We start from the raw sequence: 25,244 nt of genomic DNA, 5'->3' as shown, positions 1-25,244 counted from the left end.
AGGGCCATACACAATCTGGCTCTGTATGCTCGTATACATTTCAGAGTTTATTCCTTAGGACAAAAGCACTTCTCTTAATGTGAACTTTCAGATGGCCGGAGTGGTATACATTCTTCCTATCAGGTCTGTGTTGGCCAGCCTGTACTTAAAATATATTATCTAAAAATACTGATCACAGAAGAAGGAATTAGTCAATGTATTGGGTGTAACAGTTAATAATGAAGGAGTTGGAGGTGATTTTCAATGCTGTACTTGAGAAAGAAAAGTGTTTCTTAGGGGAATGAATCCTAGGGATTTTATCCATATTTATGGCCAATGGCTTTGGTTATTCCAGAGGTGGGACTGAGCCATCCACATTTAGGTGTGGATCAAGATTCTGATCCTCTTCTTCCCAAATTTGGGTTGGTTCAGATCCAAAGTTATTTGGGATTGGTGCTATAAAATTTGGATCACAGTTTGGATTTTGAAAAACCTTCTCTCCTCAAAGTTTGGGATGATCAAGTTGATTCAGGACTATCTCTTATTAAAATAAAAGGATTTGAATGATGAAATGGTTTCAGTAATAATTATTAATATTGAACCACAAAAGTAAAATGAAGTGTCTGTTTGATTGAAAGACCCTAACAGAAAGGCTGAAGTTTCAACTTGTTACTCAAACCTTAACTAAAGGTGAACAGAAGTAGCTTTAAAAACAAAACAAAATTAATCAACTTTATTGAGTGGCCAAAGCTGATAAAAGGCATTTTAATTAAACAAAGAGGCTAATTTAGTAAATCAGTGCATCATTTTCTCTGCTTAGCCCTTTTCTGCATTGTTTCCAGCCAAGCAAATTTTCATGCCTGGTTTAAGACACAGACAACACATTCTGGGGTTTGTGATGGAAGCAGTGGTTCAGCCTCTCCTTCATCTGAGATCTTAGGTGTTAGCATGTGCAGCTAAAAAGCTCCATTTTCTCCAGAGAGATTTTTCTCTCTGTACTGCAGTGCTGTATGGAGGTGGGTTGTGTGCTGTTTAAAGACTTAGAATTCACAACAACAACACTAAGTCTTTAATTGTTTCCGTGTGCTGTCTAAAGGTTGCCGTGTTCAACCCCATATGCATTTCAACAGCAGAGGAAGGGATCTGTGTGTGTGCATATACATATATTATAATCTGTTTGGCAAGCGTTAATGAAACCTTTGGATGAGAAGTACCTTAGAAGTGTCAATCATTCTTTTTATTACTATGACCCCGAGTCTCACATCATTACAGACTGAGCCATGCAGTTCCGCAGAAGCAACAAGAGAAGCTATTGACATCCTGCTGCTTCAGAATAGACTATCCTGCCTGATTCAGAACTCCTAGTCAACCGTACATGATTCAACTCTTAAGAAGCACTAATGGGATTAAATGGGGATAAAACTCCAGCACTGCCCACTTACACAAATGACCAGCAAGCTACCCCACCCCCTACTAGGTGTCCAATACTGTCATATGTTGTCCCTCCTGTTAACCTCACAAATCCCTTCATATCAAGTGAGATGTAATAGGCTAAGTGACTCTTTCTCTTCAGAAAGCTAAATGCTAAAACCAGAGCCAAAACCACAGTTCCTTGGGAATTAGTGCGTCCCATACGGATGGGTGAGGGGCATGTTACGGGCAAAGTTTCAACATAGGATTTCAGACAGAGGAACTCATGGAAGTCTTAAATGGTTATTTTCAAAAGAACAGTGCAGCCTGCAGGGAAGGGAATTTTAAACAAAGACTTTTTTCCCCTCCAAAAGATTTGGCCATGTCAGTGCACTCTCAAACTGGATGTAAAACTAGGCTGACCAGATAGCAAGTGTCAAAAATCAAGACAGGAGGTGGGGGGTAATAGGTGCCTATGTGAGAAAAAGACCCAAAAATCAGGACTGTCCCTATAAAATCGGGACATCTGGTCACCCTATGTAAAACTTCAGTGGAGATAGTAACACTTAATCGCCTTTGTTAGGGGCTTTGAATTCTACAGATGAAACATACTGTAAAAATGCTAAATATTATTCACATACGCACAGTGGTGTAAGCATCAGGTTTGAAACACCTGCACTCCTTCACCCCAGGTTAGAATCCTGGCAGTTTCAGTTTCCTCCTTTCACAATAGATCAGTTGAGTTTCACATGGTTTTACTGTGTATAGGGCTTTCTGTTACAACCTTTAAAACCAAGGCCCTGTCGGCTCTGCGTGGGCATTAAGAGCCCATGGAACTTTTATTCATTAGAATGCGAGTTTGTACCAGTGTCCTGAGCAAAAGTTCCTGCTTGTGCCTTTAGTACAGCGAACTGATTGTTCCCCTTTTAGCTGGGCTGTAGTGGTGCATTAAATGATTTTTGAAGCACTTCTTGTGGATGAAAGATGCTATGTAAATGTAAGACCTCCATTTTGAGAGAGAGGATGGGACGGGCTATCTGATTTCCATTCCTGGCTCTGCCACTGATTTGCTGTGTGATTTACTAGAGTCACACATCCTCTCAGTACCTCAGTTTCCCCATCTGTAAAATAGGGAGAGTAATACTTCCTTAGCAGTATTGTGTAAGGCTTTAGTCATTAAGGTTTGTAAAGTGCTTTGAGTTCTTTGGATGAAGGGTGCTATAGAAGTGCAAAGTATTATTATTTTAATATTTTCTCTCTTTCAAGAGTTCTGAATTACCATCACCAGGTATGGATGGAAGTCATTTCCAGTAGAAGCTTCCCTTTCCACCCACATACAACTTCTAGCCTCTTTTTTTAACTGCCTTGAAAGACTGGTCTTGATTTAGTGATGGTTTTTAATCAGTATCATCTGCTAGGGATTAAGGGGGGTTGATCAGAAATCCTGTCTCCTCCATGGGCTGATCCTGCAAACACCACCAGGTATAATCCCATACAAGTCCAGTAAATGTTTTTCCAGGGCAAGGACTAATGAAGACTGCAGGATCTAGCCAGATGGGTGAGCTCTTTCCATTTGTGTTGAGGGCTAGCATTTGTACTCAAATGGTTTCTGGCAGCGTCACTGCATCTGAAGCTGTGTCAGCATTTCTGTTGATACCACGGTTTTTCAGGGATTCACAACTCGCTTGCAGAACTTCATTCCTGACTAAACTTTTCATTCATGGCCTTGGTGTATGAGCAGACTTCTCGTTCTTTATTTTACTTCACGTTTTATATATGGCTTGGCAACGGGAGTTCAACTAAGAAGTTCAGCCATCTGAGCTGCTTTTGGCATTCAAATCTATAAAGTGGCTTTGATTTCAACAATGAACTTCGATATGAACGATGGCGTAATATTGTCCCAGAAAGTCTTGAGAATGTGGATGGAAAGGAGGAAGCTTGGGGATAAGGCACAGGACTGTGATTTGCAGTGCGTTCAGTACCCAGCTCTGCCACAGACTTCTTGTGGGACCTGGGGCAAGTCACTGAATCTCTCTGAGCCTCAGTTCCCCTTCTGTAAAATGGGGATGATAGCGCTTCCCTAGCTCACGGTGGTGGTGTGAGGATAAATACATTAATGTTTATGAGGTGCTCAGATACTCTGATAATTGTAGGCCATACAGTATCCTAGGTAGATGGAACATACAGGAAGAGGACAATATCAAATGGTTGTGATGCTGCATTTTGCAGAGTGATTGCAATGCATGAGTGGTGGCTGCTTTTCATAAAGGATATGCAGTTTCCATTGATTTCACTGGGAATTTGCAGAAGCTTGGCACCTGTTAGGATTTAGTTCAAGATTTGTACAGGGTATGCAGTGTCCAGAAGGAGTGGGAGGGGGAGTGAACTCTTTTGTAAACGTAAAGAAATTAAAACAGAATGCTCTGCTAATGTGTACTAGATTGATACCTTTTCTAACCATCTGGGTTCACCCCACCTCAGATCTTGTCTCTGTTTGGCCCTAAGTGAACAAGAAGAGAAGCCTTCCTCATTAAGTGTTAATTTAAACACTTAAAGAGGAAAGCTTCCCTTTGTTATGGTCCTCTGATTGAGTAAGCGAATTTCTGCCTTGGTTTGGAAGCCTAGAGCAAAGTTTCTCAAGACTGGACCATGGACCAACGCAGGTCCCTGAGATCTCCCTGACAGAGTTTAGGAAGCCAGCAAGCCGGTCCCTGGTATCAAAAAGGTTGAGAAACACTGACTCCTGTTATCTTCTTTCATTGTGTTCCTCCATTCAGTTTACAGTTTAATCAGTGGTGTTTGAGTGGCAGTTAACATCTCCCTGTTGAAGGCCTGAATTAATTCAATTGCTTGATCACGACCCTTGTTTGCTTTGCACCAAATTCTTCCCTAGGATATGCACGGGCAACTCCCACTGAAGCCATCTGGAGTTGGGCTTGCACATGTGAGGGCAGAATCTGGCCCTGGGTACAGAGCGATAAGTGAGACAAAACCTTTGGTAAGGCTCTTGTTGGTCAGGGGTGTAATTGACATAAGTTATACCAACAGAAGCACTGGTGTGGACAGCACTATGTTGGTGGGAGACACTCTCCAGCCAACATAGCTACCGCCGCTCATTGTGGGTGGTTTCATTATGCTGATAGGAGAGGTCTCTTGCGCCGCAGAGAGCGGCTACACAGGAGACCTTACAGCGGCGCAGCTGCAGCAGCATAGCTGTACCAGTGTAAGGTCTCTAGTGTACTCATGGCCTAAGTGAGTTATCAGTTTTGATAGGAAACTGACAGCACAGTGGGATCATGAGGCTCAGGAAGCAAGATGAAGTTGTGGGACCTGACTGAACAGTGCATGATGCTTGTTGACTAACGTGTGTCTCCTCAAGGCCACCTGACAGCTGAAAGCTGAATAACCAGGCATTATGTTCCTGTTTGTGGAAGGGAATTGCTATGCATAGCTTTGAAAATATAGCTCAGAATGGCTTTTGTCTTGATAGCTTTGAAGGACCCCAAAGTGGAGACCCAGGGTCAGACTGAGCAAAAAAAGATAGAGAAGCAAGGAGCCTCCCCACCTTATAGCCCTGTGCAAGGGCCAGTCATAGTTGACATGGGGAAGTAACCTACCCAAAGGAGGTGAGGGAAGAGCCTCTCTGCCTTCCCTCCAGTATGGGCTATGACCATTTAAAGGATGGAAAGTATGGGTGTTCTTTCGGAACACGGGCCTGTTCAGGAAGCTGCAAGCAGGGACTTTCTTCCTGGACCAGAAGATCACCGTAGGGGAAGTCGAAATGCCCATTGTGATCCTGGGAGACCCTGCCTACTCTTTAATGCCATGGCTTATGAAGCCATACACGGGGCAACTTGACAGCAGCAAGGAGTGGTTCAACAACAGGTTGAGCAAGTGCAGAATGACTGTGGAGTGTGCTTTTGGCGTTTAAAGGCCTGCTGGTGCTGCCTCTATGGGAAGCTGGACCTGGTCGATGACAATATTCCTATACTTATAGCCGCGTGCTGTACACTCCATAATATTTGTGAAGGGAAGGGTGAAAGCTTCACTCAGGGCTGGACCGCAGAGGATCAGCACCTGGAGGCTGAGTTTGAACAGCCAGAGACCAGGGCTATTAGAGGGGTGTAGCATGGGGCCATAAGGATCAGGGATGCCCTGAGGCAGCAATTTGAAGCTGAAAGCCACTAATATTTGTTGCTGTGCTCGGGAGTGCAGTGCTTGTAATGCTAGGAGGTGATTAGTGCAGATGATGCAATATGTGGGTTTAACATAATTGTATGTTGCTTTGCAGGGCTGTTTTTGCTTTCAATTAATAGAATAAAGATTGCTTTCAAACCAACACAGTTCTTTTATTAAAAGATAATAACTGGAGGAGAGAATCATACCAAAAAAGCATCAGCAGTGAGGGGGATGGGGGAAGGAAAGGTCCCAGGAGGAGGTGGTGTCCCGGGATGGCTAAAGATGTCCAGGGATCATACCCAGCTTTCTCCTTTGGAGTACAATGCAGTGGGTGCTGTACTTCAGCAAGGCCAGATTGCAGAGGGATGGGTGTTGAGTGCAGTTGGTAGTGAGAGTCCACACTGTTGGACTGTGAGGGGGGAGGAGTGGAATGCCGCAAGTATAGACTGGAGCCAGGAGGTTGATAAGAGTGTGTTGGCGGTGTCTGGGGAGAGCATGGGAAAGAGTTTTGCAACAGCAGGTGCAGGGGAGGGTGGGCGCAGAGCTGCTCGGTTTGAAGAGCTAGTATTGCCTGGAGCGTGTCCGCTTGGCACTCCATAATGTTTAAGAGCCGCTCCGTGGCTTCATTCTGGCGTGCCACATTCTCCTTTCGGGTCCTCGTCTCGCAGTCCCGCCAATCCTTCAATTCTTGTTTCTTGGCGGCGGAGTGCATCATAACATCACGGAGAAAGTCCTCCTTGGTGGTTCTTGGCTGCTTTCTAATTCTGCTCAGCCATTCAGCTGCCGATAACAAAGAGGAAGGTTTGGCTCCCAAGGTCATCTCTCTGAAGTTTAAATGCAACGTTTTACAGAAGCAGTATTGTTTGCAACACAAAGAACACTGATTCAGTGATTTAAAACACAGCCACTCTTCACATACCTGTCACTAACTGGCTGACCCCAGGCAAGCACATAAGAGCCACAAGACCCCCAAAGTGGTTAGTAGCTGCAGAGGCAGGGTAAATCACTCTTCCTGGACCCTGCTGTACACTGGGCACGTGGCTCTTGGGGAGAACCAGCACTGTAGGGGGAGCCTGATAATCATTCCTGTCCCCACACTTTCCACAGGATGTGATCATTATGGAAGATATCTTGCCGCTGAGGGTGAGCAGGGAATCAAGGGAGGGTCTTCTCCAAGACTGTGGCTTCTGCCCTGACCCTTATGCGGCTCACCTGTGTGCAGCAATGGTGCCCCACCACCACCACTGTGATGGCACAGTGGCGCGGGAAAGTTACCATTAATGGGGCAAGAAACAAAGCAGCTCTGCCAAAGAACCTGTGGCAGCGGATTGCCCAGTATCTCCACAAGAGTTTCCTGGAGATCTCTGAGGGAGACTCCCATGAAGTGAGGGAGTCAATCAACAGCCTGTTCCACCACTCACAGTAGGCATACAGTGGGAGATAAGCCTGCTTTCTGCAACCCTCCTGCCCCCAACAACTCGCTTCAGCGATTCCCAAAATCAAATCCACTTACCCAGGGGCCTCCTCTCCTGTTTGCACTTCGCCAACATCCAACAGCTGTGACTGGCTAGCCTCCTCCGAGTCATCCTCTGCCTCTGGGTCCCCCTCCACATCCTCGTCCAAGATTTCCTCCTCTTGGCTCAGTCGACTCTCGACTGGCATGCTAGCCACCGAAGTATCCACAGTGGTCTTCGCAGTGGAGGTGGGGTCACCACTGAGTATCGCGTCCAGCTCTTTGTAGAACCGGCAGCACATGGGCACAGCACTGGAGCGGTGGTTTGCCTCCTGTGCCTTGTGGTAGGCGTTCTGTAGCTCCTTCGCTTAGACCCTGCACTGCAGTGTATCCCAGTCATGGCTCTTTCTGTCATGCATCATGAAATTTGTCCAGAGGTATCATAATTCCTACGGCTGGAGCGCAGCTGTGACTGCACTGCCTCCTCTCCCCGAATGCTGATGAGGTCCAGCAGTTCGGCATTGCTCCAAGCGGGGGATCGCCTGGTGCGTGGAGCAGGCGTCGCCACCTGGAAAGATGCGCTGAGACCACTGCATGTGTCACCAAGCAAACAGGAAGGGGACTTGCAAAATTCCAAAGGAATGTATGGGGTGGGGATGAAGGTTGGTCACCTGAGGGCAGGGCAGTAGAGTTCAAACCGATGACCAGAGAGGTGAGAACAGGCATTGTGGGACACCTCCCGGAGGCCAGTCACAGCGCTGTAATCGACCTGGGTGTCTACACTGGCACCACAGCGCTGTAGCCCTGGCGCAGAAAGCTCTGCGCCTTTCGTTGAGGTGTTTTTTTTAAAGTGCTGCAACTGCACAGTTTCTGCCCACTAAGTGGCTTGGCAGTGTGTACACCTCAGGAGTTACAACGCAGAAAGCTGCCTTACTACACAGAAACTTGGCAGTGTAGACAGGGCCCAAGTCTTTTGCTTTAAAGTTGGGTTTTTAATTATGAAGACTGTTGGCCATATCTTTATCTTTTCCTAAACTCCTGTTTTCATTTTTTGGTCTCCTACCTCATTTGCTTTTATCACCTTTGAATTTGAAAAGGGTAGTTTTTTTTAAGTTTTATTGTATTTTAATTTGTTTTCATTAAGTTGTGCAGTGTATAGAATACTTAAGGCGAGGGAAAGGCAGAAGGGAGGGATACTTATACATAAAAATGATTTTGTACTTTTTGGGGGGAGGGGCAAGGGGCATGGCCTTGGGGAGGGGCGAGGCAGGGGGCAGGGCCTTGGGGGTCCAGTTACCAGGAATTAGAAAGTAGCACCTTATTTTGCAATTTGACCTATTTAAATAAATAGGGTAATTCGCAGAATAAGGTACTACTCAGTGGGAACGTGGTTGGCAGAATGACTAGTTTGTCTAGTTTGGCAGTCAGCACATGCAGTCGTAGTGTTCGAATGAACACCAGTGGAAATCACAGTACAAATTTGTCCAATACTTTTATCCCTCCCCAAATCCACAGGGTCACATGAGTGAATTCTCATCAGACTATTTAGGAGCCAGAAATAATTTCTTGTCAACAGAGGTACGGCTTCTTAATAGCGTCAGCAATGTGAGGCTCCTCTCTGCTTCGTTAGATAAGTATTAGTTAATGTATTTCAAATCAAGATATGCAATAGCGTTTTTCAACAACAGGCTAAATTCCCCCCCACAGTTACCCCCATATATCATTGATTTCATTGGAGGTGACTAGGTGTAAATGAGGGGAGAATTTGACTCCCCATCTCTTTCCCTCCTCCGCGGAAAAAATGTGACCATATTTTTCCAGCTAAGTTTGGTTAATGGCATCAGAACCCACAGATGGTGCAGCACCTGTGAGATTGGGATTCAGGGTTGGTGGGGGGGGACGGGGACGACTAATTCTAATTGAAAGGAGACACAACAAATCCCTAATCTAACAGGAGCTGATTGGGAGCAAATGTCCATGCTGCAGCAGCTTGTAGTAGTCAGGGGAAATACTGTTGATCAAATTAATTTTAAAAATGAGATTTAAACATATTTAAGACTGTTAAAGAAAACTGCCTGGGATTATTACCGCTAGTTATTACTTGCATCTGGGCAGCCAGTACTTGGTCTGTTGCTGTTTGAAAACCTTGTGGGGTCAGCCAGAGCCTCTGCAAAGATTTGCAAGAGATGTGTGTCTGCACTTCAACTTCTGTCTGTTTCATGTCACAATTACAGCCTGTTGGAAACTCATCCCAATCATTTGGAATGGGAGTAGGATAGATACTACACTGCATTGGATACCTGGGAGGGCCCTATACTCCACCATAGGATACGAATAACTCCCAATGAAATCAATTAGAGTTACTTCTATCCTGTGCTATTAGAATAGTGTTCTGGATTTGAGGCTGATCTCAGGCCTTTCCTAAACCCTCACATCTGAGGGAAAGCGGGAGGAAACATTGCAGAGGTTAGTGGTGATGGTTTGAACTATGTTAGTGCCCAGAGGTCCCAATCAGGATCCAGGTCCCATGATGGTCTTTGCCTACCAAAGAGTTTGCTATCTAAGAAGGCAAGTGACACACACAATCAAATGCATACATTTTCCAAAAAATATATGTACATTTGCCACTTTTACTTATGAATAGATAAAATTAAGTGCCACTTCTCTCAATTTGCCCTTCAACTTAAGCAAAAATTGACTGATTTTTGCATAGACATCACAACAGATATGAGGCAGTCTTCAGTAGTCATTACCCAGTTTTTATAGTGCTTTACAGACCAAAGTAATCAACCTGGAAGCTGGTAAGATTTCAGTGCAACTACACCTCTACCTCGATATAACGCTGTCCTCGGGAGCCAAAAAATCTTATCGTGTTATAGGTGAAAACGCGTTATATTGAACTTGCTTTGATCCGCCGGAGTGTGCAGCCCTGCCCCCCTGGAGCACTGCTTTACTGTGTTATATCCGAATTTGTGTTATATCGGGGTAGAGGTGTACCAGAAAATTGGTATATACTTCATGCAGCTAACACTGCATATACAGTATATACAGTACTTTATTTTGTACTAGCTGTAGCTTCTGAGCGATCTCCAAAACTACTACTCTGTAGAGTGTACTGCAACAATCCAGCTTGGAAGTCACAAAGTTCTGGATAACTGGCAAGCTCCACATCAGAGAGAAATACTTAAAAGTGCCTTACCAGACAGCAACAGAAAAAGGTGTTCTTGCCTACCAGTGCCATCTGGGACTCCATGATCAGTCAGATGTCTGAGCACCATTAAATTGTGAAACAGTTTCATAAAGTTATAATTTGTAAGCCCAGTACATCCAGGAAATGCCCATTCCTTGCATGTATGGAGAGACATACTGTTGGGAAATTTGTATATGCACGTTATCTCTGAAAGACACCAGCCTTTTTAAATTCTTAGTTAAACCAGTGCAATGTGTTTAACCCAAAGAGCATCTGACACCCAGAGGTAATCGTAATCAAGTTTTGGATCTTGGCAGCACAGAGAGGTGGTTGTTTTTTTTAAGCTGCTTGAAGAAAATGACTTTCTTAAGAAAGATTCAAGGTCAGTTCCCTATAGGGTCTGGCTGAGTATGTCAGACTTTCCCTGAAAGCAAAGCATTCCTCTGCCAAACTACTGTATATAGCTGGCGGAGGAAAATCCCATAAATCTCTCTCCTCCATTTATCCTGGGTCAAAGAGAGGTTCTTGCATGAGCATTATGTGACCAACTGCTCTGACTGGAAAACAGAGAGAGATTAGAGCGTGAACAGTACAGGAAGAGAATTTAACCTTGTGGTCACAAACCTTCTCAGCTTACAGCTCAGAGTCAGCCCTTTGGAAATACATAGATACAGTAATGTTAGAATAGCTCTTTATTTTTTTAAGCACATCACATTTTCATCTCATGATTCTAGCCCTAATTTTCGGTAGCCATTAACACGATAGCTTCCAATATTTATTTTAAGTCAGTCACACAATTGCCTTCAAAGGAATTGTATTGAGAATTGAACCTCTAGAAACTTTTTCAGTACAAACTAACTATAATACTGGTAAATTTAAATGCTGGCTGCACTTTACTTTTGGTACCACAATACTGCAGTTAACGTATATCTTCTGTGTAGGTGCTCTCTTTTTAAAATTAGGAGCACAGTGAGATAACTTTACCCGTAGTTGAAATGCAGCTACTTCTGGGGTGCAACATGGCAGCTGTTTAGCAGAACAATAGTTTATGGGTGAGAAAATGCAGATGAAAGGTGAAGGTAGAATGTAATTATCCCAGTAGGAATTTGGATAGGACACTGGGGTTAACATATTATTGGGAAAAGAGATATGGAGTCTTTCATGATTTCAAGTGACCTGAACCTCTGTTGTACTAGTACTTAAATGGCTTACACTACCATAGTATGAGAGTTCCTCACAACCTCTAATGTATGATACTCACAACACCCCTGTGAAGTAGGGAAGTGCCATTCTGTCCATTTCACAGATGGGGAACTGAGGACTAGAGAGACTAAGTAAGTTGCCCAAGTCACACAGGAAGACTGTGGAGATCAGGGAATTGAGTCTGGGTCCCCTGAGTCCCAAATTAGCACCCAAACCACTGGATCATCCTTTCTCCCCTCTCTTGTCCAGTACGCATTGCCTCCAGCAACAAAGTGCCACCCACTAACACCATGCCTGCTCATTCTTTTAGAAATGGACCAAATTTTAATTTTCTGCAGAATTTTTTCTATTGAAAGTTTTTTTTCCATTTTTAAATTTGCAATTGTTATTGAAATTTCAATTTTTGGTGCGTGAGGGGGGGAATTCTGCCATGACACTAAACTACCAATCAAAATTGGTGATGCAAAAACTGAAAGGCAAAAATGCAAAATAATTAACCAAGCTAACTTTTTCATCAATAATTTCCATTGAATTACTTTTTTACAAAATGTTCAAATATTCATTTTTGATAGGGCTTGTTTTCAAAGGAAAATGTCCACCAGCTTTTCTGAAAAGGTATCATTCTTTCTGGAACTTTGGAAGGGAAAATACATCATGGGAGTGACTATGTGACACTGCATGTTTTGGGAATATGACAATTTGCTTCACATTCTACCTCTTTACTTAAAGAGGCCCTGAATTGTGTGAGATGCAGTGTTGCCTGTTCTTGAGAAACTTGGTGTTTTTCTTAAAGCCCCACTGGCTCCTGAAGTCATGTGAATACATGCAAATCTCAGCTTTAATTTAAGTTTCTAGCTCTCTTGGTTGCAGTGAAAGCTTGCAAATGTGAACCTTAGTGTTTCAAAAACCAGAAGGCAAATAAATGATTTTTTAAAGCCAATTTAATGGTTTCTGGGGTCTAACTCTCGATTTTCGAATACTTGGAGTTGGCAATACTGGAGATGTTTATATTTTCCAGAACATAGCATGTCAATGTGACTTTTATTTTAGTTTAAGGAGAACAGCAAGCAAAGTAAGAACAAATATAAAGTCTCTATTAGGGAGGCAAAAATGTGTGTCTTTTAATACATAAGATCTTCCATTCTGAATCCCCTTCAAAGCCCTGCCCACTCACATACAGGCAGATAGACGTCATACATATTACTCAGAAAATAGAATTATAGCTATCTACACCCACAGAGATCCTCCACCTTGTATTTATATTGTGTATTTCTGCTTCTCTAGTGTGCCAGGAAGCAGTCTGGGAGGTCTTCAAGACATTCTGGGATAGACTTCCAGCACGTGAAGAATATCAGTACTGGATGAGTTTGTGTGAGGAAGGAACCATGAGCATATTTGAAATGGGCACAAACTTCAGTCAGTCTGAAGAGCACCAGAGCCTGATTAAGAAGGTAAGTGCAGTAAGATGGGGGCTGGTTACCAAATCTTTTTCAGGAAACCAGTATGGATTGTTATGCTCCAGTGTGCGACTTCAAATGACAATGAAAAAGATGGATTTTTTTAAAAAGTACATGTCTGAGTTTTGTGGTGCCTGGATTATTAATGTAGAGGTACTGTGTTATGAAAATAAGGCACTATGCTCCCTTGAGGGAGAGCAAAACATTATGATGCAGAGGCTATTGCTTTAATGAGTACCTCAGTGCCATTCACTGCAATGACCTGGCTAGTGTGTATGTGGGACCATTGCCTTCTACTGGATGGAATCAGACTTGTTCAGCTGCGTATCATAGGCTGTCTACAGTTAATAGAGGTTTTATTTCAGCTCAAATAGTAGGCACCTGGGGCTTCAGAGCAGGAGCCTCAGTTGAATTCTTGTAGGTCAACACTGACAGTCCGGTCACCACGTATTTGCTACACAGACATGCACGTGCGCATGATTTGCAAATGTGTGTGTTTGTAGACATTAGACTCAATATCCTGCCTAGAAAGTCTGTGGCCTTGTCTACATGGAGAGTTTACACAGATTTAACTAAGGGGTGTGACTATAAACCACTTCAACTAACTGGTGCAAACCCCTGTGTGAACACTCGTTATTTTGGTTTAAACCAGGTTTATTTTATTTGAAATCAGTTTGTCACAGCTTTAAACTAACCTGAAATAAGCCAAATTGGTATGTCATCCCAAGGGTTTGCACTGGTTTAACTAAACCATTGTAAGTTTGTATGTATACAATATCTGTCTCTGTAACAATATTTATTTAAAATGGTTTTGCAGTCCAGGCACATATTTCTTATTTGAAGGGAGTTGATGGTGAAATGTAAGAGGCCATTTTTCTTTAAGACAGAACAGTTTTTCATTAATGATGAAGGCTGTTCTAAGATGTATAGTGGATTCTATGATCTTTTTAAAGCCAAAAATCTCCATTACTTTTGAAGATTGGAGATTTGTGTGTGCTAATGAGTAAGTTAATGGTTGGGTAGACTTTGAGGAATCTTAGGAACACAAGCCTATAGGATGTTTAATGTATTGGTTAGTGTGTATGTGTTCCTCTGCTGGTCAGAATATGAGACTGGCTCAAGTATTTGTCATGGTCATTTGCTAGTAACTGACCCATAGGAGATATAAGCCTGAATAGCACTACAGCGACTGGTGCTTCTATCTGTGCTCATGTGTTGGTTTTTGTAGATGGATGCTGGCAAAGTCCTGTTGTTAACCTTCATAAACATGTAAAAAAATTGGTAGTGTTGCAGTTATCCTTGGAAAAGTCTGCAACTAGATAATGAAGTTCTAATGGAAAATTTTAAGGGAGTTAGTTTTTTATTTACATTTTGAGTGTATTGTTGAGCTACCTAAAGTATTATAGTGGTATGGGCGGTGGAGAGTTGAAGGTTGTTGGCAGGCACATTCTGATGCATCTTAATGCCCACTGTTGCTTCAGTGTTTTGGATAGAGTATTGAATATTACATGTGAAATCATTAAAGAATGAAGCGCTTTAAGTCCAAGAATTAATTTAGGTTGAATTGTTTGTTGCCCATTCTCCTATACAAGGATGATTTTCTCTCTCTCTCTCTCTCTCTCTCTCTCGTGTGCATGCACTCACACAGTGTTTCTGTTCCCATTGCTGCCTTCTACCACTTACTTCTGAGCTCTTGGACTACTTTGCTCCACTCTGAAATTTCCACATGGCTCCTCACTGCCTCCTACCGTCCCAATACCTCCCCCTGAGCATTTGATCTAGAAATCATTGGGATAAAATAAACATGGAACCCTACCCGACCATTTTCAATCGGTTTTCAGAGAATGCATGTATTTTAAGGCAGCTCTGAGGACTTTAGTCTGCATAGACACACGCTTTATGGTTCTCTTTACTTTCAAGAACATTTTTCCTCCTAATTGTGTCCTCCCCCTCCCCCCACCCCCGCACTCCAAAGCCTATTGAAATCAATGGGAGTTTTTCTATTAATCTCAAAGGGCTTTTGATCAGGTTTATATTGCACACCACATGTCAGATTCTCAGATAATTTACATCTGCATAGTTCCATTGAAGTCAACAGAGCTATACAGACTTACACCAGGTGTGGATCTGGCCCTAATTTGTCCACTGATTTTCCCAAGATCGCTGTTGTGTTCTTTAGTGGCACTTTCTGTATTTGACTGTGCCACCACACAGCTCAATAAATACACAATTCAGTGCGCTGAAAACTGGCTTCCAGTCAGATTTTGTTTTCTCTGGAGCTCCATGCCACTACTTATAGAGCCTGCAAAATTTTAAATGTCATCTTTTCCTCTTCCTCTTCCTCCTCCTACAAATTTTCATAGAATTATAAAAATTGGAAATGGAATAAATTCCATCTAATCCATCCTCTGCCAAAGCAGGAGAGTTTCCTACAATATAGTTTCTAAAGCTCTATTCCATCCACATTGTACTCTAAATAAATTACCTGCCTTTAAGTCCTTGTTAACCTTTTGTAGTTGAATTCCACTGAGCTCTCTATACAGCCTTCATCCTTCCCCACTTCATATCCCCATATTTCAGTAGGAAGGCCTAGAGCTCCTGGATTGCCAGAATTTGCCACTACACATGTTCACTGCTGTATTGACTCTCTTACCAGATCATTTTTGCGGTGAATGAGAGAGGAAATATAGCTGTGGTCACCTAAATCTACCACAGGAGGATTACACTTTTACTACTCCAAAATTGCAACACTGCTAATAAGCCATCGTTGTCTTTGTTGCTGTACATTTAAAGTTGGCTGCTTAAACTTTTTGGTGACTTGTATTGTACTGAATAGTTGACATTGTCCTGGAGACTTGTTTTAGCTGTTTAAATTACCAAAACAACTAAGCATTAGCTGCTGCTTTAGCCACTCGTTGCGATCCTTACCTTTCTGGCTCATTTTTCTCATTTAAAGGTGACATTTCTTATTTCACATAAACGCTGCAATTTGGAATCTTCAGAGTATTGTTTTTTATTCTAAAAAGATGATGATGTGGTGTCTCCTCTACGTTTATTCCTCGATTCCCTATAATTTGCTAATCACATGCAAAGGAACCTGGATCACTGAATTAACATCAGGCCTCTCTCTAGTCCTATATTAAGAAGTTTAGAGGTGAGCTAATTGCCAGTACTTCCCTTGTTTCTCCTTTTAACTGTTGGAACATGCTTATATGCCATGCAACTAGGAGACCAGGAGATATGCAGTCTGCTTCTGAACTAACGTCTATTTAGGTTCTAGGTTGGAATTAGGGTTGCCAACATTGTATTTCAAAAATAAGGGACTGTTCTCTTAGCACCCTCAACCCACTCCTCCTCCTGATTTAATAATAGCCTTCATCCTTCCCCACTCCATATTTCAATAAATAATAATAATAAATTTATAAGCAGTACTTACCTAGATTCACCAGGGGTATTTCTTGCTGCTTTTTGCAGCACTCAGCAACTCCTGATCTTGTTGTACAGAGATGAAAAAATAAAGGACATCTCTTGTAATAAGGACTCTTGGGGAAGGATAGCTCAGTGGTTTGAGCATTGGCCTGCTAAACCCAGGGTTATGAATTCAATTCTTGAGGGGGCCATTTAGGGATTTGGGGCAAAAATCTGTCTGGGGATTGGCCCTGCTTTGAGCAGGGGGTTGGACTAGATGACCTCCTGAGGTCCCTTCCAACCCTGATATTCTATGATTCTATATCTATTCTACTATTCTAACCCTAGTTGTAACTGTGCCCACTCAACACTTATAAGATTCACAACATTCTTTATTTTATAGATCTAGTATAGGACTGAGTGAACCGGGTCAGAAAAAATGACACACTTCCCTCTCCTTCTCTCCTTGCTTGTCTTATAAAACATTTATAGGATCTGGAAACCCCCATGTTTCAGGTCAGAAGCTAATTAGAGTACAACCTCAGAGTTACAAACACCTCGGGACTGGAGGTTGTTTGTTTGTTTAACTCTGAAATGCTCGTAACTCTGAACAAAACATTATGGTTGTTCTTTCAAAAGTTTAAAACTGAACATTGACTTAATGCAGCTTTATAACTTTACTATGCAGAAGAAAAATGTTGCCTTTACCCATCTTAATTTAAATAAAACAAGCACAGAAACAGGTTCCTTACCTTGTCAAATCTTTTCTTTTAATTTGCCTTATTTTTTTAGTAGTTTACGTTTAACACAGCACTGTATGTACTGTATTTGCTTTTTTTTGGTTTGTTTTGTTTGGTCTCTGCTGCTGCTTGATTGTGTACTTCTGGTTCCAAATGAGGTATGTGGTTGACAGGTCAGTTTGTAACTCTGAGGTTCTACTGTACTAGCTAAAAGTTAGGAAGGCACTTCCTTTGTGGGCTGGCTGCCGTAATTGTCCCTGATGGAGATTCTTGCTCCTTCCTTTGAAGCAACTAATGCTGGCCATTGCCAGAGATAGGAAAGTGGACTAGATGAACCGATCAGTGGTCTGATCCCATGTGGCAATTCCTATGTTCTTTCTTTCCATTCTTGCTTTTTCTTCTTTCTCCCCTTTTCCAAATGTCTCATCTCCCACCTCCTTTCCCCACTTTTAAGAGCAACTTCTTTGAAGGCTCTGAAATGTCCTGTTATCCTATTATTTTTCAGCTTCATGGACTCCTGTTTTTTCATGTTCTGGCTAGGACTGGAACTGGAAATGCTGCAACACTGGTCAGATAGCCAACCAAAGTTCACTTATTTAAGAGATGTGGAGAGTTCAGATAAGCAATACGGATAGGCTTTTGTGATGCTTTTCTGAACTGAAATCCATACATTTTGAGACTCCCCCATCTGTAGCATACACAGTGCAACTAATACAATATTTTGTAATGGGGCTTTTCATACAAATTGTATCCTAAGATGCTTTGCAGAAGTGTTAAGTATATAGTTACAGAGTTAAAAGAACATAGAGGGAGAGAAATGTAATAAAGTACAGGCAAGGGAAAAAAGATGTTTCCAGATGAGATTCAAAATAGATGTAGAGTCAATTATATCCACAATTACTTTACAATGCTTGACAACAAGACGAGGCCATGTAAAAACTATAGAATAAACACTCGAAATCGGTGCAAAAATTCTAGCCTCATGACTACAGTATAGTATCAGTTTTTCAAACCATCACCTAAGTCTAATATTTGGTGGCACTTTAGGATTGCACATTGCAGACTCAGATACTGAATGAGTAGTGGTATATTACATCCATGATCATATCATGAATCACATGACTGGCTCTAGGCACAAGAAGACAGACTATCAATATATGGTGGTTAGATTTAAAAAAAAATTGGCCTTCCAGGAGAAGAAATAATTTGTTTTAAATAATGTTTATAAAACATTTTGTGACCTTCAGTTCGAGTGTCCTCTGCATATTCCCACTTGTGGGATGGACCAGCTTGGATAGTGGAACCTTCTGTTAGCAGTGCCTGTTACAGCATTCACACACCCCTTCTCCCCATTCCTCGAGCATGTGCTGAGGGTGTGTATATATAAAAGAGAGCATGGTGTTGGTTGTCACCTCAGGTCCTTCCACCGCTAATGCAGTTTAGTGTATTTGTCAGTTACGATTCTGTAAAAGAGAGGGAGGTGGATTGGGAGTGTGAATATGCAGAGTGCATCTCAAAGAACTCCAGCAACCAGTAAGTAACCTTCTTCATTTTTTTTTTCCATTGGTCCAACATTGTGTCATGGCAAGTGTGGAAAGGGGTAGATGTGTGACTACTGTGGAGAAATGCAGGAGTAATGAAATGGGCACCAGACTTGTTGCTGTAACATCCAGATGATGTTCACTTATCTGAAATTGGAAGTGGCATTTGGCTAGTGAGGTGTGGATTTTGTTGCCTGTACACTTTGGTCAGTTAACCAATCTGTCTCTCTCCTGCCCTTCTCATCTGTAATTCTCTCATCCTCCCACTCCCACCCCTGAGCCAGACCTGCGATAACACACATTAGGCTTGATCCAGCAAAGCACAGATGTGGAGTGTTGCACATATAAACCTAGGCTAAAGCAGATTGATGAGCAGGACTCAGAGCACAGGGGAGACTGGTCCTGCATTAATGAGAGCACTTCTGTGCAGCTGCCAAGTCACTGCTGCCCAGTGGCAGGAAGCAGGCCAAAGAGGGTATTTGCAAGATGAGATTTGCAAGGGAGACCAGGAGATGGGATGGGATAGAGTAGCTAGATAGGGTATGCCTCATTAGCAGACTGAGAATCTCTTAAGCCCTTGACTTCTCAGACCTGATCATTAACTGTCTATGCCCGGCCCTGATCTTTTCAGAGTAAGAAACCTGGAGGGACAGGAGGCATGAGTCTGATTTCCATGAAGTGCGGAGCCTGGCACTTAACCGTACTTGTGTCTGTGTGGAGTCTCTGCTCACATTCATGATGAAGCACAATAATTTAGGAATGTGGATAATTTTAACGTCCAATTCAAAATAAATCAATAGTACACTCTGTTAGTTGCCACAATATAGGTAGCTGACAGGAATTTTAAAATAGTATGGCATGGGCTGGCATGGCATGTGTGTGTGGTGGCCCCATAGACTTGCAGGGGCCAAGAAAATTGCATTATGTACATTTCAGAACATTTGTTACCAATCATCAGCAGCCATGGAATCATAGAAATGTAGGACTGGAAGGGACCTCAGTAGGTCATCTAGTCCAGTCCCCTGCACTGAGGCAGGACTAAGTATTAAGTTCTGTTAGCACATAAGACTTGTTAATGTTAAATCTTGACTGAGAGTCTTAATTTTTGGGACTGTCATCTGGGCTGTCAGCATCTCTTGTTTAGAACCCTCCACTGGGCTTTTGATGAGGCCCACTGCAAGTATATATAATACCAGTACACACAAACACTGCTGTGTATCGGTGATCTCTGTGGAATGTACCTGACACAAAACCTAAAAAGGAAGGCAATGAAAAATGAAGTCTACCACAGTACACACCCTCTATTACCCCACCCAGAGATGAACACCTCACAACTAGCACAACCACGATCCACCACAGAAAATGCACCGCAACCTTAACTATGCCCCAGTAAGGACACCAGCCTTCCAGCATCCCTTTCCCCAAATTCCATCCATCCACCTCCATCACAAACAGACCAAATGTCCCGCTGTTATTCCTTCACTTCACTGTTTTGTCACGTGATGCAGGTTTGGGAAGTTCATGCAGTTCCTGGTCTCTGTCAAAAGCCAACAGCTCCTTCACAGAAGATCCTCGTTGTTGTAAACCTCCTGCTCTCCCAGCACATACGATTCAGATATGATGAACAGTGCTGACCATTTTTGCATTCTTTTAAAAACAAAACAGGCTACAGAACTGACGAAAGGCCCCAAACCTCTCATAACGGATGCATTTTTTGTAGTTTTGGGGCTAGAGGGGACCAAAATATCATGGGACTCAGAATGTGAATTTATTTTGTGGCCAATTTTAATTGAAACCGAAACTAACCAATTGATTTTTTTTTTAACTCCTCAGAAAATTCAAGCATCTTTTTCACTCCATTATCCAAGTTGTAAATGAAAATACTGAACAGCATTGAAACCAAGACAGATCCCTGTGGGACCCCAATAGATGTGTCCTTTCAGTCTGACAGCAAACCATTAATAACTACTCTTTGAGTAAATTTTTTCAACCAGTTGTGCACTCATAGTAATTTCATTGTTTACTTCTGAGAATGTCATGTGGGACTGTCAAAATCCTTACTAAAATCAAGATATAACACATCTGCTGCTTCCTCTCTATCTACAAGGCCGGCAACCTTGTCAAAGAAGGAAATAAGGGTTTTTTTGACAAATCTATGCTGGCTATTATTTATCACCTGCTTCTCCTTTAGGTGATTACAGGTTGATTGTTAAAAATTTTTCCCAGTATCATTCCAGGAATCAAAGTTAGGCGGACTGGTCTATAATTCCCTGGGTCCCCTTTGTTCCCTTTTTTAAAGATAGGTACTATGATTGCTCTTCTCCAGTCTCTGGTACTTCACCTGTCTTCCATGAGTTCTCAAAGATAATCACTAATGGTTCTGAAATTGCTTTAGTTAGTTCCTTAAGTACCCGAGGGCAGTTTCCATCAGGCCTTACCAACTTAAAAGCATCTAACTTACTGAATTTCATCTTGTTGATTTCAGACCAATCCTGCCCTCCAAAGTGCTTGCAACCCCACTCAGCTTGGTGTCGTCTGCAAATTTTATAAGTATATTCTTCAAAATTCAAGCTTTATCCAGAGATTGTGATGAAAATTTTGGATAGATAAACTCTGTTTTTTTTTGTAAAACAGAGATTGAAGTCCCACTTTGAGTTCAGAATATAATGCAAATGTAACTGGCATTGCAATAGCTCTATCTTAATATTTTTTTGTGGGCACAGTTTTCAAACGTAGATGTGTGTAACATGGTGTGCTAGCCCTGAAAAACAGGCAACAGGCCTGGCACAACAGGCCAGGCCTTCCTACAGATTTTGTTCCAGGAAGATGGCATTCTGGGAATTGTAGTTTCAGGGAGTCAGGTAAATGTAGGAAGGCATGTCAGGAAAGGAGGCAGGACTGTATAAGTTTGAGGGAGACGTGTGAACAGGCCCAAGAGGCAGGAAGGAAAACAAGGAATCCCAGAGTGGGGAGAGTTTTTTATCTGGTAAAGGACTCTTTGTGTGAGCCCCTGGACCACGTGGTGAAGGCTTAAACTTGTTGTTGAAAGGGCTGTTCATTTAGTTGTTTTTTGGCTTCCATTACCCCCAGAAGTGGCAGCTTTTTTGGTTTGGTCAGAGGGATAAACTACCCTGACAATGAGGGAAACTGAGGAGGCAGTTGGTGAAGTAAGCAACATGTCACAGGATGCTTTAATAGGGTGTCCGAGTCCCCATTAGCATGCTAAAATAGGCACTTAGACATGTTAAATGTACATTTACGTTGCCTAAATTGTGAACTCAGTGTTCAAACTTAGGATTTAGTATCCCATGAGGGTGATATCTAATAGCTTATCCCCTTACTGTCGTTTCTGACCCGCTCACAAACATTAATGAATTTATTCTCACAACTCTAGTGAGAGTCAGGGAAGTACTATTCTCTCTCCTTCAGTGCTGCCATCTTCCTAGCTAAACAACTCTATTCCTCCAACTCAATTGATTCTCTTGCCGGCAATCCCAGCTACCTTTTTGCCACCTTTGACTCACTCCTCAAACCCTCCCCTTCTCCTGCCTCTATTTCTCTCTCTGCACAGGATCTTGCTGGTTTCTTTTTTTTTTTTTTTAATAATTTTTTTTTTAAAAAGTGACCTTCCCATTCCCCTCCTACAACTCTCTCCTCCTTCCCTGCCACAGATGCTTGTCTGCTCTCCTTCACTAACTCCTCTGCTTGCTCCAGTTACCCTCTCCCATCCCATCTTCTGGTCTCCCTTGCACCCATTCCGATTCCCTCCCTTATTAAACTTCTCTCCTCTGGCTCTTTCCCATTACAAAATAAGCATGCTTTAGTCTTTCCCATCTTAAAAAACCCACCCTTGACCTCACTTGCCATTCCAACTACCATTCCCAACCCTCCTCCCTTTCGTCTTTAAGCTCATCGAACATGCAGTCTGCGGTTTCTGCCTGGCATTCCTCTTCTCCATTTCCATCTTTAGACCCTCTCCAATCTGGCTTCCATTCCTGGCACTCCACTGAAACAGCTCTTGCCAAGGTATCTAATGACCTTGTCTGAGCTTTGGCTAGGACGCATACTCCATCCTCATCCTCCTTGACCGGTCAACTGCATCTGACACCGTTGACCATGCTCTTTTTCTTGAAATCTTGTCCTCTATTGGCTTCCATGACTTTGTCTCTCCAGGTTTCCCTCCCACCTCTCTAATTGCTCCTTCAGTGTGTCCTTTGGAGGAATCCTCCTCATCTGCCCTCCAACTTTCTGCGAGGGTTCCACAGGGCTCTGTCCTTGGTCTCCTTCTCTTCTGCCTCTATCCCTTATCTCTGGGCAATCTCATCTGTAAACATAAATTCAACTGCCATCTCTATGCTGATGACTCACAGATATACCTTCATACTCCATATCTGTCTCCTTCTGTCCAAACTACAATCTTGGCCTATATCTCAAACATCTCCTTGTGGATGTCTAGCCATTAGCTCAAGCTCAACATGGCTAAAACAATGTTCCTAATCAGTCCCCCAAGCCCTGCCCCCCCCTTCTCTCAATCACTTGTGGACACCATCACCACCCTACCTGTCACTCAGGTCCTGGGCATCATCTTCAACTCAGACCTGTTTCTAGGTTCCAGCATCCAGACTGTCTAAATCTTGCCGATTCTTTCTGCATAACATCTCCAAGATACGGCCTTTCCTACCCCTCCACATAGCCAAAACTCTCATCCTGGCTCTATCATCTCACGTCTTGGTTAGTGCAACTTCCTTCTCTCTGGTCTTGACAAATGCCATCTTGCCCTGCTCCTATCCATTCACAATGCTGCTGCAAAGATCATTTTCCTAGCCTGTCACTTTGACCACGTCACCCCTCTTGCTGCATCCCTTCACTGGCTCCCCCTTCCCTACTTCATGAAATATAAGCTGATTGTCTTCATTTTCAAGGCCCTTCACTGCCTAGCTATCAGCTCTCATTGACTCTCAAAATGTCAACTCATGCCTCCAATTGGCCAGTGATTTCAGCCTCCGTTGCCCACTTGTTAAAATTTTAAAACAAGCACCTTTGTGCTATCTCCCAGGCTGCCCTTCCTGGTTGGAAGGAGCTCCCCATAAACATTTGAAAAGCTACCTCCTTATCTTCCTGCAAATCTCTCTTTAAAACTCTCTTTCACCATGTTGCCTACAACAACATCAGTGGGAAGACTGATGGTGTGCTGATACCACTCCCTATTATGCTGAAACTTTCCTCTTGCTGCCTAGTCTAGTTCTGTATCTCTGTCTGTCTCTTGTCTTATTCTTAGATTGCAAGCGCCTTGGGACAGGGACTGTGTTTTTATTCTGTGTTTGTACAGCATGTGCACTATGGGTTCTTCAAGTGCTTGCTCATGTCCATTCCATTGTAGGTGTGTGCGCTTGCCACATGCACCAATGCCAGAAGTTTTTCCCTCAGTGGTATCCATAGGGGACTGGCTCTGGCACCCTCTGGAGTGGCACCCGTATGGCGCGGTATAAGAGGTGCTGCCGACCCCTCCCCCCCTCAGTTTCTTCTTACCGCCAGTGATGGTGCTGGAACGTCTCCTTGCCTCAGCAAGCTTTCTCCTCTCAGCTGCTTGTTGGGAACTTCGTTGTATATAGTTGTTGAAAAGTTAATAGTTTTAGTTCCCTTTTAGTGTAGTTTAGTGTTAGTTGTAGTCCCGGACGGGACGTAGCCTAGGGACGGGGCATGCCCAAGTCCCCAGGCTTCAAACCCTGTGACTGTTGCAGAAAACCCATGCCAGTCAGTGATCCCCACAGTAGCTGTTTGAGGTGCTTGGAGGAAATCCACCTCAGCAACGTGTCACATTTGTAAAAGTTTTAAACCTTGAACTGAAAAGGAGCGGGACATTCGCCTCCAAGCACTCCTTATAGAGTCGGCACTTACACCGGCACCAGAGCCATCCAGATCGGACACTGCTCCTAGCACTGTGGCCTCGGTGCAGCGCGTGCCGCCGGCGCCAACTGTGGACCGGCATCGATCCCCTTCCCCGGTACCAGCTAGAAAGCAAAGGAAGGCCGGGAGGGGACCTTCTCCTGCATCTCGTAAAGGGAAGGAGATGGCCGGAGGAGAGCAAAGACCCACAAGGGGCAGCTCTTCACCTCCGGATGGAGGTCGGGCCCCATCTCCCGCTGAGCGGGCTAGCCCACTCCAGGACCCACCCTGGGAAACAGCAGAGGCATTCAGTATCTGCTGGTGCCATCCACCCCGGAGGCCTTTCAGGCCGCGAAGGACATTTTGTCCCTACCAGTGCCACCCACACCGGCCACAGAGGTGCCCAGCTCCAGGGGAAAACCTGCCTTGGGACCTTTCCAATGGTCCCCATCAGTGTGGCACCACTCCTCACCGCAGGGAGTGTCCCACCAGTGCTCACCTGCACAGAGCCACCACGCTCTGGACACGGGCTGGCCCACTCGTCAGCAGGGCCTCCGAGAGTGGGTTCGGGCCCCGGTGAAAAAAATGTTTCGGGCCCCCCAGCAAGGGCAGACTGGCTAAACAGGGCTGACGGGGGGTGGGGGCAGCCGGGGAAGCCGGGCCCGGAATTTTTTTGGACCCCCTTCCAGACCACCGGGCCCCGGTGATTTGTAACCCTCGTCGGCCCTGCTCGTCAGAGCCCACGGCATCAGTCCCCGTACTCCGGGCAGCACTCCTCAGGCTCAGGGAGATGATCAC

General features: G+C 43.6%; 1 protein-coding gene across 1 annotated transcript in view; it reads left to right on the top strand.

Moving 5' to 3' along the window:
* Positions 1-25,244, top strand: part of IMPG2 (interphotoreceptor matrix proteoglycan 2) — an 87,591-nt gene that overhangs the window by 6,000 nt on the left and 56,347 nt on the right. The window contains exon 3 of the mRNA XM_029913251.1: positions 12,699-12,865. Within this exon, the coding sequence (XP_029769111.1) occupies positions 12,699-12,865 (167 nt within the window). The remainder of the gene's footprint in view (positions 1-12,698; positions 12,866-25,244) is intronic.

This window comes from Terrapene carolina, unplaced genomic scaffold, assembly GCF_002925995.2.
Source record: "Terrapene carolina triunguis isolate 2854851 unplaced genomic scaffold, T_m_triunguis-2.0 Scaffold558, whole genome shotgun sequence".
NCBI lineage: Eukaryota > Metazoa > Chordata > Testudines > Emydidae > Terrapene > Terrapene triunguis.
Note: the sequence above shows the minus strand (reverse complement) of the source record. Positions and strands in the feature narration are given on the sequence as shown.